The sequence below is a fragment of the Peromyscus californicus genome, unplaced genomic scaffold, assembly GCF_007827085.1.
Source record: "Peromyscus californicus insignis strain IS unplaced genomic scaffold, ASM782708v3 Scaffold_8__1_contigs__length_139910024, whole genome shotgun sequence".
NCBI lineage: Eukaryota > Metazoa > Chordata > Mammalia > Rodentia > Cricetidae > Peromyscus > Peromyscus californicus.
This window is the reverse complement of record NW_026294606.1, coordinates 35,238,812-35,257,622: the sequence shown is the minus strand read 5'-3', so window position 1 is coordinate 35,257,622 and position 18,811 is coordinate 35,238,812. Positions and strand designations below refer to the sequence as shown.

The 18,811-nt window shown below is 45.8% G+C and overlaps 1 protein-coding gene across 1 annotated transcript; it reads right to left on the bottom strand.

The window, feature by feature from the left end:
* Positions 1 to 11,586: 11,586 nt before the first annotated feature.
* Positions 11,587 to 17,303, bottom strand: Sox4 (SRY-box transcription factor 4). The gene is given in 2 exon segments (XM_052728647.1): positions 11,587 to 15,080; positions 15,082 to 17,303. Coding segments are annotated over 2 exon segments (1,323 nt in total). The 5' UTR covers positions 15,586 to 17,303; the 3' UTR covers positions 11,587 to 14,261.
* Between the last annotated feature and the right edge of the window lie 1,508 nt (positions 17,304 to 18,811).

The window sequence follows — 18,811 nt, the reverse complement described above, 5'->3', positions numbered from 1 at the left end:
ACTTAAATGGTAGAAGTGGGTTTATTTTGTTTTAAATGGACAGGAACTTTAATGTTTTAGTGGTGACTCTGACAATGGTAGTTAATTTGGAGTCATGGATAACTCTGTCTTGTGTATGTGTTTGTACCTATGCAGATGCATGTAGTGACCCGAGGTCTCATCTATTTTAGATGTTTTCCTCAATCACTCTCCACCTTATTTTTTTAATTAATTAATTTTTTTTTTATATTGAGACAGGATCTCACCATGTAACTCTAGCTGTCCTGAAACTCACTATATAGACTAGGCTGGTCTTGAATTCACTGAGATCCACTTGCCTCTGTGTCTCAGTCAACATGCCCAGTTTCCACCTTCTTTTTGAGTTAGGGTTTCTCACGGAGCCTGGAACTCACTAATTTAGCTAGCCTAGCTGGCCAGCAAGGTCCAGGGATCATCTTGTCTCTGTCTCCCCAGCATAGGGATTGCAAGTGTATACCACCACACTTGGTTCTTACTCAGGATCTGAACTCAGGTTCTTGTGCTGATGGAGCAAATACCTCAATGGCTAAGCCATTTCCCAAGCCTGGATTATTGGTAGCGTTTCAGGGCATAACATTCCTGAATATTACATAATGGTTGGTAGATTTGCTAGTCTCAAATCTAGAGAGATGTTTGTTTCCTCTAAGTTTAAAAATCCCATTATCAGTGGCCCCATGATCATTTAAGGCAGTGGAATTATTTTGTTTGTTTCCATTTTAAAAGCAGAATCTTTTATACATAATACGTGGGAAAGAGAATGTTCTGGGGTGTTTTGAGTTAAATCAAGTATATCTGTCTGAAGAAAGGAGAAGTGTATATGGTTACTGGGATGACTATAGAAGAGTGGACTCCTAGCTGGGCATGGTGGGGCATGCCTTCAATCCCAGCACTCAGAAGGCAGAGGCAGGAGAGCTCTGTGAGTCTGAAGCCAGCCTGGTCTACATAGTGAGCCTAGGACAGCCAGAGTTACATGGTGAGACTTTGTCTCATGCTGGCGGTGGATGGGTCCTCTTATTTTCAGACATAGTATTCCTGAGTCTGTTATCTTGTGGCTCTCCAGTAGAAAATAGAAAATGATGTGATCAGACAAACATCACAGCATGGGAAGAAGACCAGTGAAGTGTACCCTAGGACAAGACTATAATTTTTTGGTCTCTTTTAGTTATTAAAAGCAACTGGAGCCAGGCGGCAGTGCACGCCTTTAATCCCAGCAATCGGGAGGCAGAGCCAGGTGGATCTCTGTGAGTCTGAGGCCATCTTGGTCTACAGAGCGAGATCCAGGACTGGCACCAAAACTACACAGAGAAACCCTGTCCTGAAAAAGCAAAAAAAAAAAAAAAAAAAAAAAAAAAAAAAAAACCAAATTGGGACTGGAGAGACGGCTCAGTGGTTAAGAGCACCTGCTATTCTTGCAGAGGACCTGGATCCAGTTCCCAGCACCACATGGTGCCTAATAATCATCTGAAACTTCAGTTCTGGGGAATCTGATGCCTTTTTCTGGCACCCTTGGACACTTCATGAAAGTAATCCACAGACATACATGCAGGGAAAATGCCCGTATACATAAAATAAAAATAAACAATTTTTAACAACAACAACAATAACAAACCCTTATCCTGGGTTCAGTTTTCACTAACACACACACACACACACACACACACACACACACACACACACACAAACACACACCATTTGCTTTCAAGTATGACTCTCTTCCTAAGTCAATTTCAGCTACTTGGTGTGGAATGACACCTTTTCTCACCCAAAGACTCCAAAGCTTAACTTCTCCATTGTGCTTCCGGAGGGCAGGGAGGGGCAGGCAGCACAGATATCTCTCTGCTTAATTTAGTTCTGGCTCTCACTGTGGATTGACTAAACAGACACCTACTGGCCACTGATAGGTGGTCTTCCCAAGTCACTTGTCTAGGGAATTCTAGGACCTTCATTCTTTCTCAGAAAACTCGGTATTGAATTCTTTCTTGTCACTCTAATTTCTGCTCCCCAAATTACTCCTCTGCAGCCTTCCTGTTTTAGATTTCCACCAAAGTGCTCTTGACTCACTGAGACTTACATCCTTGTTGTGCTGAACAGTTAAAGGCAGTCTACAAGCCCCTTTCAACTGACTTCCCCTTCCCCCAACTCTCCGGCAGGGCCACTCAGCTTCCTGCGCGGATGACTAGCTAAGAACACAGGCACTCTTCTAGATGCCGATCTCTGCGAACTGCTTGCTCTCTTGTGGATTCCCCTCATACTCTCCTATCAGTTGACATTAGTATAGGGCTGGGGGCTCACCCTGTGGCTTGTGGACTCAGTTCTCTCCCTCGCCTAGCCTTAGGCTTGCTTGAGCTGGGGAAGGATTAACAAAGCAAACACTGATTGTGGCTGGATGTGCCCTAAACGATCTAGTACAATGCTCACCCCTAAGCATTGACAACTCTGTTAGAATGTGGTATATTTGTTCCTGGTGTTTATCTCAAGATCTTAGGGCTGAATGTAGAGCTGCAGGAGAAGGGATAAGTTCATCAAATAAAGACAGAACTGTCATGTCTGAAGGTGGCACACCGTGGGCAGCACAAGAGGAAGCAAGGATGCCCCAGGGGCTCAGGTTTGCCTTCCCTTGTTGTATGGAGAGCAGAGAAAGAGCGGAAGCACAGTGGGGGCCATTGGACTTCAAAAGCAAAATCGATAATGAGGGATGGGAGCGTGAAGAATGTATGCGGTTGATTAGTGGACAGACACCCATGATTGGTCCAGGAACGGGCAGGAAATCCAATCCAGAAGAAGCTAGTTCTTTGCAGGGCAAGTGATGGATGATCTAACTGGGCGTGCACACCTGTCTTAACTGAGACCCTGAGGGTAAAACATGGTAGAAATCAAGACATCTATGAAAACCAAGAGAATACCTATGCAGCAGTATCTGCAGGGTCTTGATGAGAAGTCAACAGCTGCTCGATGTGCTCAGGACAACTGTGTGGACCTGGAAAGCTGTTTCCCCAGGAACCCCATGACATCTCCATTTCCCCGACACTTACTAATTTCCTTGCAAGCACGTCCCATGATTTCAGGTGATTTGAGCAAATCTCTGCCGTGGAATCACAGAACGTAGTAAAAGAGAAACCAGTGATGCAGGAATGAGAATCAGCCTGGTGAGTTGTCATGGAAGAAGAAAAGAAGCCCTAAGAGTGTGGGTCTCTGTCCTCACATCCATTCATTTTGATAGTATTGAAATCCCTCTTTGTCTCCAGGCTGATAGCAAAGCTATTTCTATAGTCATTCTTCTTTTTGGTTCATATGTGCCATCATACAACTCGATAGAAATAGCCCCAGCATGCTTTGCAGATGCCTTGACTTGCATGCTGGAAGAGTCGCTTCACTTTCCCTGGGGGATAAAATAATTGTCTCTGGGCCTAAAGAAGAGGCTCGGTTGGCAGAGTGCTTCCCTGGGATTGAGCTCCAGCACCACATTCACTGGGCATGGTGGCTAATGTCGTCAGTCGTCTCAACACTGGGGAGGTGGAGGCAGCGTTTGGCTGCATAGCGAATTCCAGGGGAGTCTGGGACATACAAGCCCCTGTTAAAACAATAAATCAGTGTTTCCAAGTTCACTTTAACTTTCGTTTTTGTTTTTGTTTTTGGAGACAGGGTTTCTCTGTGTAGCCCTGTCTCTCCTGGAACTCTCTTTGTACACCAGGCTGGCCTCAAACTCACAGAGATCTGCCTGCCTCTGTCTCTGCCTCCTGAGTGCTGGGATTTAAGGCGTATGCCACCACTCCCTGGCTTTTTTTTTTCCCTTCCTGATTGGTTTAATTTTTAACCTTAGGTCATTGAAACATGGTTCTCATTTTTCTCCTCAGCATGTATTTTACACCTGGCGATCTTCAGAGTGGCAAAGTGTCCCAAAATCTACATCTATAATTCCGAGATCCAGCAACTCTTCACTTCTGGTAGCTAAAGAGAAAAAGATTCTTGTACTTTTGAAAAGATCTGTATAGCCGGGCTTGGTGGCAAACACCATTAATCCCAGCACTCAGGAGGCAAAAGCAGATGAATCTCCGAGTTCGAGGCCAGCCTGGTCTACAGAGTTCCAGGATGGCCAGGGTTACACAGAGAAAAAAACTCTGTCTTGAAAAACAAACAAACAAACAAACAAACAAAGACAAGTGTAAAATGACATCATTGTAACAGTAGAAACAGGAAATCGTAGTCAGGGTTCCCTTAATTTACTCATCCATCTTATGTTTGTTCACGGGGAAACCCATCAGTATCTTACTTATTTACTACTTTTTTCCCCCGAGTTATGGCTATCCTGAAACTCACTCTGCAGACCAGGCTGACCTTGAACTCACAGAGGTCTGCCTGCTTCTGCCTCCCAAGTGCTGGGATTAAAGGTACGCACCACGATACCTGGCTTGAATTCTTTTTATTAGCACATGAATTGGATAAAAGAATGGGTATGATGACATTTTCTCACACACTGATATTTTGATAATGTTCACCTCTAATTATTCTCTTTGCTCTTCCCTCACTTTTCCTTTTTTGGCTTTTTAAATCACGAGTTTTTGTTTTGTTTTGTTTCACCAATGTGTCCATCTTTGTGTGTACATGTGTAGGTGTTGACCGAGGCTCAGAGAGCACTACCTTTGGTCTGGAGTTAACTGGAGTGGCGGTTGTGAGCCACACCATGTGAATGTCGGGAACTGAACTCAGGTCTCTGACAGAGCAGTAACTGCTTTTTAGGCCTTCTTTTTTACCTTTTTAAAACAAGCTGTCGTGTAGGCTAGCTCAGCCTCAAATTCACTCTCTAGCAGAGGCTGACCTTGAACTCAAGATTTCTGCCTCCATGTCCTGACTGCTAGGATTTCAGGCACGTGCCACCATCCACACCCAGCCTCCTTCAGTGTCATAAAAGACACTATTTGGGAATAATCGTTGGCTAAACTATTTGAGAAATGCAGAGGACTTTCCATAGCTTTGGCCCCATACTTCATTTCCTGGGTGTTCCTCCACAACATTAAGCCAAAACTATTGGTAACCCCTAAATGTACTGAGTAGGGGCTGGGTTGAGGACAGCCCTCTGGTCTTTCTGTCTGGGCGAGGAGCAATGTGCTGTATATTCTGAGACTACAGCCCCACAACTTCCCAGGAACTTTAGATAAATTATTCAAAGTCTGTCTTCTCCAGGGAATGGCAAACAGGAGAGATAAAAGGCCCACATAGGGAGTGTGGGAACGGGAGGGAGAAGGCTGAGACAGAGCCTGAAAATGAAGAGTTACAGAAAACTGTTTTCACAGGTTTTAGGTGCCAGAGCTGAGGGAGTTAGGACAGCCACTGGTAAGAAAGTGACCACTAACCACATAGACAGCAGGAGGTAGTTGACCTGTTAAGCAGGGACTGGCTGCTTAGCGCTTATAAAAGAGTTTGCTTGCACCATACATGGGTATCATCACCGCACACTGGGCCTTCACTACAGAAGGAGCCTGCTCAAGCTAACAGACAAGGCTTTCATTCCCCTCCCTCCAGACTGAACACTGGATCAGGAAATTCTGCATTCATTGTATTGAAAATAACTAAAGAAGCAAGTGGCCTAAGTAAATGATATTTTATTTGTTTCCTCTGTCCTAATCTTAAAAAAAAAACAAAAACCATCAAATAGGATGTCATTTGAGTGCCTTAGAGGCAATGCAAAGTAACTTGGTGTTATTGGTGTATAAATGAGTTGCAACTTTGGCCTTTCCCAAAAATTCTGCAGTTTGAAGGAAGACCCCTGCCGCAAAGCTCATGGCGCCACCTGACTTGTGCCTGGCATGCTTGGCAGGGCTCCAAACACAAATTGTCTTGAGTTGAGACTGTCAGAAGAAAGGAAAGCGGGCTAAATTTATAACCACTCGTCCTTACAGATATCCACACATAGAGGTGTATCATCATAACTGGCATAAAACAGGGTTGCCCAGGGTCCAACAGCCCCCTGGGAAATACCGTTTAGTGATGTGAGGGTTTTCTTCTTCTTCTTTTTGACATTAAGCAGGAAAACAACACATGCAGGAAACCATAAAACCCTTCAAGTTAACTGTAGCAACGGTCAATCTCATTAGGATAGGATAGGTGGCCTCTGCATAAAGGCACTCTGACTAATTTTGCACCCCTGCCTTTTGGGTGACAGAGCAGAAGATCCACTCTGATATTTAGATAATTTGTACTTTCTCCTGCCTTGCTGACTCCTGAAATTAAGTCCATGCATTCATATTTTAAGATACATTTGTTGAAGTAGAATGTACACACACACACACACACACACACACACACACACACACACACACACACCCAAATTATTTAAGCTTGCACTTCCGACTGAGATGGTACAAAGACATTCTTGAGGAAGTGGATGAGGAGAGGGCTGAAGGAAGGATGTGGGGGAGGAGAGGACCCCCAATCTTTACCCAATGCCTACTACCCATGCTTCTCCACTACTCAAATGGAGAAAATACCTATTTTGATTGTTTTTTTGGTTGTTGTTTTAAATTTTTTATTTTTGTTTTTGTTTTCATGAGATAGAGTCTCACTGGTAATATCCTAACCGGCCTGGAATACACTTTGGAGGCCAACCTGACCTCAAACTTGAACTCTAAGCAAGTCTCCTGCTTCTGCCTTCCGAGTGTCATGATTACAGATGTGCACCAGTACACTTGCCTTAAGAGGATGTCCCCTGGAGAGAAACTGGGTCTGAGTTCATTCTTGGGTTCAGGAAATAGGATTCCAGGGTCTCACACATGCTAGGCAAGCACTCTAGCCCTGAGCCACAACCCCATCTGTCTCTCTTCTGACTCTGTGACCTCAGGACTTATGACTGAATCATCCCTTTTTCTCCTTGTAAAAAGGGTGGTTTCAATCCTTTGCCTGTATACTTACTGAGATCATGCTAATGCACTGAGAGGGTAGTCATTTTCACTTGGGTTTGCACTGAGACTATATGGAGAACTTAGACTGTGGCCTGGTTCTGCACTTTCCAAGAGTCCTGGCCGGGCGGGGGGGGTGGGGATATGGATTTGATCAAAACACATTGTGTACTTGTATGAAATTCTCTAACAACAAATGGAAAATATATTAACAAAATATAAAGAATTCTGGGCTGGGACTTAGGTCAGTGATAGAGAACTTGCCTAGCATCCCCCAGACTCTAGGCTCAATCCCTAATCACACAGACACGCTCACACACACACACACACACACACACACACACACACACACACACAATTTTTTTTGTTTTGAGACTGGATCTCACATAGCCTGGCTGGCCTCAGATTTACTATGTAACCAAAGATGGCCTTGAACTTCTGATCCCCCTGCTTCTACTTCCCAGTCTGGCATGCACCACCCAGTCTATCTTACGTGATATTGAGAGGCCAATCCAGGGCCTCCTTGGGCTTCACAAACAGTTACCAAGTGAGCTACAGTCTATCCGTGTCCTCAAGTCATCCCAATATTGAGTATTTGTGTAGCAGGCAGCGTATTTATTGTTATTTAGTGCTGTCTGTTTTCTGTATTGCTGGCGCTGTGGTCAGCTTGCACAGGCTCTCCCTTTTTATAATAAGCCACTGGGTAAAGAGCTGGTACTTAATGAGCACAGACTGCAGCCAGGCATTCTTGCATGCATTCCACATATGGGATCACACTCAATTCTCACAACAGCTTTATCTACCAGGTAGCCTACTACTTAATGATTTAGAACCGAGGCTTAGAAGGGCTAAGAAACTTGACCACAGTCCTCCAGCTAGCTGACCTCAGAGCCAGTATTCAGACTCAGATTTTCACTAAATTCAACACTACTTGCCACAGATAGCACAAAATGCAAATGAAGCTTGAAGGCCTTACAGAAGCAATGCAAACAAGAAGTCAACAAATAAGAACACGTTTTTACTTGCAAAAAAAAATTGCTGGAAAGTAAATGTGGAGAAACGAGCATTCAAGGGTCAGTCCTGCTCCTCTACCAAGTTTTGACTTTTGAGACAGGGTCTCACTATGTAGCCCTGGCTGCCCTGGAACTCACTATGTAGGCCAGACTGGCTTTGAACTCACAGAGATCCACCTGCCTCTGCCTCTCCAGTGCTGGGATTAAAGGCATGCGCCACCACGCCCAGTTTATGGTAAAGGCTTGATGCCCTGGTAATTGGAGACTCAAGTTGGTGAGCTATGGCCGTTTTTTTGTGCGGGGCCTTGACAAGCTGCATGTGAACTGAGCACCTCACCCTGGACAAAGGGTAATAGTGAGGGTTAGCATTGTCTGAGACACCACACAGACGTCAAAAGGCATTGCACCACCCACACAAGCTACCCATGTCAGCTTCCAAATGGTGGGCAGGGTGAAAAACTAGACGTATTTTCAGATCTTCTAGTATGACTCAGAATGGCTAGGGTAAATGTTAGTGATCTGGGAAGGACCAGAGGTGTATTTACAGTCCTGGGGAAGGGCTGTAACGCACAACCAACAGGACAGCTGGAGAGATGGCTCAGCAGTTAAGACGGCTTCCTGTTCTTCCAGAGAACCCCAACTTAGTTCCCAGTGTGGAGTTGAGTGGCACACTGTCTGTGATTCCCGTTTCTCCCAGTCTCGCTGTTGTGAGGCCCTTTGCACGCACATGTGCACATTCCCCACAAACACATCAGTAAAATGAATCTTAGAAACAACTCAAAACACCCATAAAAAAGAAAATAAGCATAGAGAACTTCCACCCTGAGAAATCTAACTGGGTGATACAGATTCAGGTTCTTAGTTTTTCTGGAAATGTTTTTTTTTTTTTTTTTTCTTTTAAGGATGGCAACACCAAGCCCTGCTTGGTCTAGGATCCATGATGAGCTGGCCACACCTTTAATCGCAGCACTTTGGAGGCAGAGACAGTGGATCCCTGAGTTCAAGATAGAGTTCCAGGACAGCCAGGGCTACAAAGAAACCCTGCCCTGAAAAACCAGCCAACCAACTAACCAACAAACAAACAAGCAAATACGGGATCTCTGACGAAGCCTTCTGACCAGAGACCTTAGCCATTGGATAAACCGAGTCACTGACCTTCCAACTTTGCTTTTTCCTCAGGATGCCCGCTCAGAGCAGTGTCAGCAGAAACCCAAGGCCTCTGCAGGGACTCAGCCCACCAGATTAGCTGGGAGGCTGATTTCATTTATTTATTTATTTATTTATTTATTTATTTATTTATTTGTTTGTTTGTTTGTTTGTTTGTTTTTCTTGGCACTTCAGGGGACTCGGCTAGGGACTGACGTGGTGACAAGTGTCACTGATCCACATTGCTGAGTGAGCACCACGGGGCCTGAAGCAGTGTCTTAAATAACAGAGCAGAAAGCTGGCCACAGCTCCCTCTTTTCTGCTGAGCCACATCATCTCAGTCATAGTAAAGTGGCTTTCTAGGTCTATTTTGCCTTGTGCAGTCTGGTATGTAAGTATCCTTTCTGAATGCAAGGTTAGATAAAGTTCAGAAATGGTTTACATTTGCCACACACCCCTGCTAGGAAGCACATGGCATCATCCCTTTAAAAAGTGCCCTGTACCAGAGTTCCTTGTTTTCTTCATGGTGCTGGGAATGCAGCCCTAGGCCTTGAGCATGCTAGTCAAGTGCTCTACCCCACTTACACCCTGGGCCTTAGGATTCTTAAACTAAATATTGAGGAGGCTGGAGGGATGACTCAGTGGTTAAGAGTATGGGCTGCTCTTCCAGAGGACCTGGGTTCAATACCCAGCACCCACAAGACAGCTGACAACTGTAACTCTAGTTCCAGGAGATCCAATACCCTCACACAGACGTATATTTAGGCAAACAGCAACGCAGATAAAAGAAAAATAAATTCTTTAAAAAAAAAAAACTATTTGAAAGCATCTGCTCTTCAATGGAAAGTCAAGGGAAAAATAAGATTGTAGCAGGAAAGCCTAGAAAAAGACAAACATTCAAAGATATGTATCACTTTAAAAATGCACAGGGTTCATTTATATTAGGGTTTGGGTGTTCTGGGTCTAAAGGGGGAAAAGGAATAAAACCCTAAGCAATCTTATTATCTTCACCACAATGATCAAACATTAAACTTAAGCATATTAAATATTTTTTTAAAAAAGAAAAACTTACAATGCCATGTTGTTGCAGGGTCCCTGTGTGGGGTAAAATGGCATTTTAGGGTCCATAACTCAGGGAGTAGAGTGCTTGCCTAGCACCCACAAGGGCCTGGGTTTAATCCCCAGTATCATACACACCCACCCTCACACAAAAAGGTATTACTACTCTAGAATATCCAGTATATAGAAGCTTATGTGAGAAAGGTGGAAACTGAAAGCTGCCCCTAAGAGAGGAGTGATATTAAAGCAATATTACTGTTTTAAAGGGGGAATTGCTTTTTAAAAATTTTTATTCTTTGAAATCTTCATGCATGTCTGCTGTGTATTTTAATCACAGCCACCTCCCAGCAAATTTTTTTTTTTTACTGTGCAAAAAACGCTTGCAGTGCTGGTCTCCAGAAGTCTTTCAGCTGTGATCCCAGGATGCAGGGCCCTTGCCTACAATCCTCAGAATAAGGGGATTATTTCCAAATGCTGCTTGTTAACCCTTTCTCTCCAGGGCTGAAAAAACCAGGAAATGTGGGAAACACATATTTTTAAGGGTGAGCATTTGGAAGGGGAAGAGGACTTCTGTTGGCCCGTGGAAACTGTTGATCTCTAAAATAAACAAGAAATCCTGATGGGCCTTCAGACTCTTTTTCCATGCAGATCTTACTACTCCTGTTTCTGATGCTTATAAAATCTATACAGTCTCCTACTTTGGGTCCTATTTCAGTTGAGAGGAGGGAAGCTATATTTTACTTACGGTGACGCCCATGCTGGGCGTGGCACAAGATGGAGAGTTTAAGACCATATTAACTTTGGTTCTTCTGAAAACAGGCCTCAAGTAGTCCAGTCTGACCTTGAACTCATGATTCTCCAGCCTGGCGTCTCTTGAGTGCTTGGATTATAAGCATTTATCACCACACCCTACCAACCTTTGCATTTGAAGGGAGGAACCCTCCCCCCCAAAGCCTAACAAAACAAGCCTAAGTATTTTTTTTTTTTCCATCCTGTAACTGGCAAAGGCTCTCTCCTCCAAGACCTAATCATTTAGCAGACTTATTTGTTCTTGGTCTGTGGAAAACCGATCTTGGCGTGTAAAAGAGATGGCAGCTTCAGAAACACAAAGCAAAAAATAAATTTAAAAAGCTCAGCCAGCCAGGTTGCACTGCGAAGCCTGCCCCTCCCCCTCTTTGAAAATTTCCAGACAAAGGGTGCTTGCTGATGTGTAGTAGAGGCAGAGAATTCCTCGAAGGCGTGCAGCGGGTTGACACATACACGTGGCTGACGCCATCACTTGGGGTCAGGCCTGCCAAATCTGGCCAAGAGGAACTTAGTATTTGTCAATAAGATGGCATTAACGGGCTAGAGAAGTCAGGAGCTCCAAAGCCACGGCAGACCAGCAGTCTGCATCGACAGGGAGGGCTCAGGGCTCGGATCTCAGGCATAAGAATGACAAAAGTCAAGATTTAGGGTTCAGTTCCAGCTGATTTTATTTCCTTCTCAAAAAAAGTTATTTACAGAAGGTATATAGCAACAACCTGACAGGCAGTGATGGACAGAATTAGCTGGCATGAATTTTTTTTTTTTAATTTTCCTTTTTTTTTCTCTTCCCCCAAACATTGCTTTTTTTTTTGTGGCCTTGAATTTTAAGACAAATATTCTACACGGCATATTGCACAGGATGGATGGCAAAAATAAAAAAATAAAAAAAAGTTTAAAAACAAAAACCCTTAACGGAACTGCCTCTTAAAAGGCAGGCGTCCTCGTGCCTGTCATGGTATATTAAACATACATACACACAATCTTTTTGCTTATTATAATACAGACTTAAATGTACAAAGATGTTTTCCACTTTTTTTTCAATCTTTAAACACAACAGCTATAAACCTGAACACATATGCTATCACCATGCCATAAGACTAAAACAATTATATTTAGCGACAAGTAGAAAGGATTAAATAGTCAAATACAAGAATGAAAACGCAGTACATTGTGTCGCGAACTCAAATCGGCATTTAGATAGATCCAGTGGTTTAAACGGCACGTTTTTGCTTATAAAAAAAGTGCAAAAAAGATGTGGTTTACAAGTTAAAGCTACAGAATCCCTTTTTGCTGTGAATGCCCCAGTTTTAAAGCCTCTGGACAGAACAGCAATTCGTTTAAAAATCTGTTTTTCTTAAAGCATTATGGTGCTGGGCTGAACTCTCCTCCCCATCTTATGAGACCGGGGTCGAAAGGTGGAAACCGGGGGCAGGTTAAGGGATACTGTCACTTTAAGAAGCCTGCAGATTGAAGTGTAAACATGGAGAAACCAGGGGCTGATTTTTTCAAACTGTGTGAGATATTAACCAGCCACCCTATTATAAAAATCAGGAAATCCAAACAGCGATTTACACCGATTAACACCCCCTTTATATATTTTTTACAAAAATACACTGAGAAAATAATCAAACGTTTTCATCTCTCTTGTCTTTTTTTGTTTTTTAAAAGTGTCAAAAGTCTACATTTAAATATAAAAAATTAAAAGTTAAAACTCTAGCCCTTCAGTGAAGGAGACGTAAAATGGCGTGGGTAACAACACTAGAAAAAAAATAGAAAGAAAATAAAAGGAAGATAAAAATAAAGAAATGAGGTCAAAAGACAAGAAAGCAAAAGAAAGGGGGGAAAGGGACAAAATAAGAAAACTGTTTGGCCAGTATAAATACGTCCACATATAAAATGGCATCTGATTACATTTACAAGGAAAAAAAAACAAAGATGGAGCGTCCGTGAGGGGGTAAAAATAAACGGGTCTTCTCAATTACACCTATAAGGAACAGACACACACGGAGAAAAAATTTGGTCCTGAATTGTGTTTTTTCAAAAGTCCAGCACAGATTTGAGTTGCGTTTGAATCCTTTTAAAGAGTTAAGAATGAAAAGGAGCTGGTGATCGGTTCGTTGTAGGAATCAAACATAGCGCCATCTATCCGCTTTTTATATTATCCTACACTATTTTAAAAACTGCTCAACAGTCTTATACAGAAATCTTCAAAAGATAGACAGGATAACATGCTATATTAACCCCACCAGTGAAATAACTCAACACCATCACGATTCCCATTAAGAGAAGAAAAAAATCTCTTTCCCCCCCAAAACCACTCCGCGACCCCTGGACCACATCCCACAGTCTCCTGTCCTCCCGCCGGCTCTGGGTAGCCTCACCTCTCCGATTTTTTTTTTTTAAATTCTTTATTTTTGCACAGACCCCAAGCAGAGGCCCGGGGACCCCAACGCCCTTTGCGCCCCAGGTCCTTCTGAGTCCCCAACCAGGCGGCTGTGGCTTCCACGAGGTCCCCATGTTCATTTCCGAGGCTGGCCTGCTGCTCCCTGCACATCTCTGGCTGCAGGGACAAGGAAGGAAAAAAAAAAAAAAAATCCCAACCCGGGACTTCGCCAGCGTGGAGTCTCTCCATGCCAATGCTCCCCCCAAGCCCAACACAAACGCCATGGCCAAACGCATCACCCCGGTGCCTTCTGTCTCCATTGCAGAAAAAGAAAGAGAAAAAAGAAAAAAAAAATACAAAGAAAGGGTGGGAAGGAGAGGGGGCGCGCTGGATTTCCCCCCTCCTCTCTTGACCAAGAGGCAAAATTAAATTCAAATAAGAAATCACCAAGGTGGCGAAGCGAGAGGGGGCAAGATTCCTTCGGTCTCTAGAAGCTTAGCTCGGCTTCTTTTCTTGCTGGGGGTGCAACCAAGTCCGGAAGCTCGTTGGAAGGTGAGTGGGGGGAGTCTCTTCAAGCAAAAATGGGGAGGAAACTCGAAATAGCTTTTTTAGCCACCAACAACATCAATAACAACAATAAAAGGTCGCCTCCGTCTACTCTCCGCCTCCTCCTAGTCCCCAGCCCTGGAAGTGGGGGATGGGAGCGCGGGTCCACTACGCCCCCGCGCTCCTTCTCCAACGACGGGACGTGGTCGAGGCCAGCCCTACGCACTTTTTCTTCCTTTTCTTTTCCCCTTTCTCCTTCCATTCTTCCTGTTCTTTTTCCTCTTTTTTCTTTTTCTTTCTTTTTTTTTTTTAAATTTTTTTTTCGTTTGTTTTGCTTTTGTTTTCCTCTCTCCTCTCCTGCCTCTTGGCCCTCCTTCTCTCCGGCCCGCGCTCCCTTCAGTAGGTGAAGACCAGGTTGGAGATGCTGGACTCCAGCCAATCTCCCGAGATCATCTCGCTCACCTCGGGCGTGCAATAGTCCGGGAACTCGAAGTGGGAACCTGAGCCGGGTTCGAAGTTAAAATCCAGGTCCCGATCGAGCGCCGACGAGGAGCTGAAACTGCCCAGGGACATGCTTTCAAAGTTTGAACTGGGATTCAGGTCGAGCAGGTCGTCTTCGAACTCATCGTCGGACGACGAGGAGCCAGAAGAGGAGGACGACGACGAGGAGAGCGACGAGGACGCGTGTGAGGGCGCGCTGGACGGGGCGGGTGAGGCTGCGCGCAGGCTGGCGTAGCCTCGGTGGTCAGCTGGCGAGCGACCGGCGGCTGGCGATGATGCTGCACTGCTGCGGCCGCTCAGGCTCCGGCCATCGGGCGAGCATCCCGGGCCTCCATCCTCGTACAGCCCCAGCGGATCGCTGGGGTCGGCGCCTGCTCCCAGGCCCCCGACGGGGGACGCCGAAGCGCCTAGGCTCCCGAACAAGTAGACGCGCTTCACTTTCTTGTCGGCCGAGTGCTTGGCAGGGGTGGCCAGCGCGCTGGTCGGCGAGGAGGAGGCGGCCGGGGTGGCCGCGCTGGGAGTCCGCACCTTGTAGACTGCCGCGGGCTCGCCCAGGGGCAGCAGGGCGGCCTGCTCCGGAGAGAACGATGCAGCCGCTTTGCCGCCGCCCGCCGGGACGAGTTTGGCGTGGGGCTTGCCGACCGCGCTGCCGGCCACCTTGGGGCCGCAGCTCTTCTTGGGCGCGGGTTTGGAGCTGCCGCCCGCGCCACCCCCCCGCGTGGCCGCTTCCCGCGTGGCCGCTGCCGCCTGCGACCTTGTCGCCCTTCTCCCCGGGCTTGGCTGCGGCCGCCGATCCCGCGCCCGCGTTGCCCGACTTCACCTTCTTCCGCGGCCGGTACTTGTAGTCAGGGTAGTCAGCCATGTGCTTGAGGCGCAGCCGCTCCGCCTCCTGGATGAACGGGATCTTGTCGCTGTCCTTGAGCAGCTTCCAGCGTTTGCCCAGCCGCTTGGAGATCTCGGCGTTGTGCATGTCGGGCGACTGCTCCATGATCTTGCGCCGCTCGATCTGTGACCACACCATAAAGGCGTTCATGGGCCGCTTGATGTGGCCACTGGGCGTCTTGCACCAGCTGGGGTCGTCCGCCTTGCCGCCCGTGGACGCGGTGGAGCCAGGCGTCGGGGAGGACGCGATGCCCAGCTCCAGGCCCGCGCCCGAGTCCGAGCTCTCCCCGGCCAGCAGCGCCTCCGTGTTCTCCGCGTTGTTAGTCTGCTGTACCATGGCCCCGGCTCGCCGGGCGCCCACGCGCGCTCACACGCTCGCGGCGCGGTCGCCGGGCCCTGCGGGCTCCCCGGGGCGGAGACCAGGGTCCCCCGAGCGGCGCACGGGCCAGGGGCGGCCGCCTCCTGCCGCCGACCTAGAGTCCCCGCGGCCCTCCGTCCTCCCTCACCGCTGCAGTGCTCCCTGCGGGCGCCGAGGCTTGAGCCGGCCACAGCTAGGAGTTTCTCCAAACGTTGATGGCCCGAGTGTCTTCCAAATGCAAGTTTCTCGCCGCCTCCGGGGCAAGTCTTCCCTCCCCCCCCTTCCCTGAAGCAGTCGATTGCAGTTCACGAGAGCTCGCGGTAGCTCAGGAAAGCGACATCGTCTCTAGCGCCTAAGTCCCTTTCCTGCAGTGCAAAGCCAAAGCGACTCTGGCTCCGGGACTCTCTGTGGGCGGAATCGGCGCTGAGGAGTTGGTGCAATTATTTTGTTGCAAGGTAGGAAGCCAAGAAGCTTGCATGCAACAGACCGGCATGAATAAATGTATGTTTCTCCCTCCCTCCTGCAAGAAGGGGAGCTGGTTACCGGCAGAGTTCTCCCACTGCAGACTCTCTAAGAAAGAGCGTGCAAGAACTGGAGACCGGGAGGGAGACGGCCCTCTTCCCCTCACTCTGTTTCTCTGGCTGCAGCTTAGAGCAGACCCCAATTCCGCCTCGCGCTTCTTTATCCTTTCGCAGACAGCCAATCAGCCGCTGTAACTAACGCTTCCTCGTGCCAAGCCCCTCCCCTGTCCTTCCCATTGGCTTGGAACCCGATGCAATAATAATCTCCGCGTGCAATGAGAAGCTCCAAATCTGACCTCATTCCAATTTACAGAGCAAACTTTTTAAAAGGGCTAGAAGTACAGCTGAGATTTCTGCTGCCTCTTTTTTTCCCCTTTTGCTGGGCGCGCGCGCGCGTGCCTGTGTGTGTGTGCGCGCGCGCGCGCGCACGCACGCGCGTGTGTGTGAAGAGGATGTTAATGCATGAAGTTATTAAGGGGAGAGACGGAAATGTATTCTAGCCATTATGTTAGATAACAAGGGGCTTGGAGGGGGGGTAAGGGTGAAATACTGTAAATGGAAGCTTTCTGCTTAAAAGCCGAGTGATTATTTTTATTAGTTCTTTTCAGCGCAGGAATAAAGAATCAGCCTTTGGTGCAAAATCTCTTTTCTCAGCTCCTTCTTAAAGCTAGAGATGTACATGGGGGGAGCCACAACAATAAATCAATGGATATTGAAAACCATTAAGAAAGTGGTACCTAGACACCTGTCATCACAATTATTTTAACAACTCTAGGTACAGCACAGACGTTGGTGTATTGTGTAAATCCCTTCAGGATGCTATCTGTGCTGTTTGTGAAAGGCAGGGAATTTTTTTTCTTTCAGTAATTGCTTACTCTTTTAGCCAAACAGAGGTTAACTAGTTATTTAATGATTTCAGCTCCCCTATAAATCCTGGGTAGCCCAAACAAGGAGATTTTCCTTGAAACGCTAAGGCAGTGGTCCATAATTACCTCAATAAGAGACTTTGTGTGGTTTTGTGTAGGGTGATCACGGTGAATACAGGATGGGAATTGACTTTACTTTCTAAATATTTGTTTTCCACAATTTCCAAACGATAGATGGGTTCATTATCTGCTCTCCTTCCCTTCAGAGCGTTCCATCTTGGTTCTTTCTTACCCATTTTCTCCCGTGTGTGTGTGTGTGTGTGTGTGTGTGTGTGTGTGTGTGTGTGTGTGTGTGTGTGTGTGTGTGCTACTTGAAGCAAATGGGCCTGAAAGACCAAGAAAAAGAGAAAGGGGTTGCAAAGGCCAGTGGGGCTTCTAAACCCATTTCAAGCCCCTTGGCTGGTCTTTTTTTCTGGGTCTCAGTTGTTCTCCTCTGTGCTTTGGGAACCCCATGAGCTTCTTTATAGAAGGCTGTTGTTGGGGCTCGGTGAGTGTGTGATTATAAACCACTGATGTGTGTCCTGAGCCCTCTGTGAATTCTAACACTCTTTCCTTGGTAATGCAAATGCCACTTCTTGTAAAAGCAGCATGTTGTTCAAGAGCTAAGATGGAATATGGTCCCTGATGGTGGAAAAGTCATCAAAAACCCCATTTGGTGGTCCAGGTCTGTTATCTTAGCACCTGGGAGATGGCATCAGGAAGACCAGGAGTTCAAGGTCATCCTCTTCCACTACTTAAGAATCCCAGGACAGCCTGAGCTACATGAGACCCTCTCTCAGAAACCTAAACATGCACACACACACATGGCAGGGAGAAGGTGCCTGGGTATTTAGAATATAGAATAACTTAGCCATACAAATCACTCTTTTCCCAAGATCTGAAAATTCAAATTCTAGTAAAAACTGACCTTTCTTAATATGATAAACTGATTTTTATCAGGCCAGTGGCAGACAGAGGAGTCCAAATTAAACTGAGTTTGGGATTCATAGCAAGGCAGTGCCAGGTGGTCTATTTCCACTTAGCTTGTCAGACTTTCAAAGTATCCAGGCTGGGAAGAGGCCTAGGGTGTCAGAGTTAGACAGTTACTGGAAAGAACACCCTATGGAGACAGCTGATCAAGACTAAGACCAACCACAAGCAAGAATGTTTTTGTGGGTAAAAGCAAATAATTGTTTGGCCATTTGCTACTCATTGTAGCCCTTCTTATTCCCAGAGAATGAAATCCTACAATAGCATGCACCTCCCCCTACCCCCCAAAAAAAACCTTCTGCAAAGAAAGGTACTTTGCATAACAAAGCCAAGGCTTATATGTTTTTTTTTTCTGGTATGCACAGATGCATGTCCTTAAAATACTATCAACCTGACATCTGAATTATTCTAAAAGATCTCTTGTCTATGAAATCAACATTTTCATTATGATAAAACAGAATAAATTTATTTCTTGTAGAATCTGTACTAAATAATGTTTGATAATTTGGCAAAGATGAGTGTTGATATTATAAATATATTGATGGTATTTCCAGTGGTGTAAATCAGCTATCATAATTACACTCATGCCTAACAGAGATTTTATTTAAAAAAAAAATCAAAAAAGAAGTTCCTGGCTTGATTCTTTTGTTAGATGTATTAAAAACAAACAAACAAACTCAACAGACTTTAAGTTGTACCATTATAGTATATGCCACCAAAGGAGAAAAGACCTTTAAGAAAAAAAAAAACACATTTTAATTAATTAATTAATTAATTTTGTATTTGAGT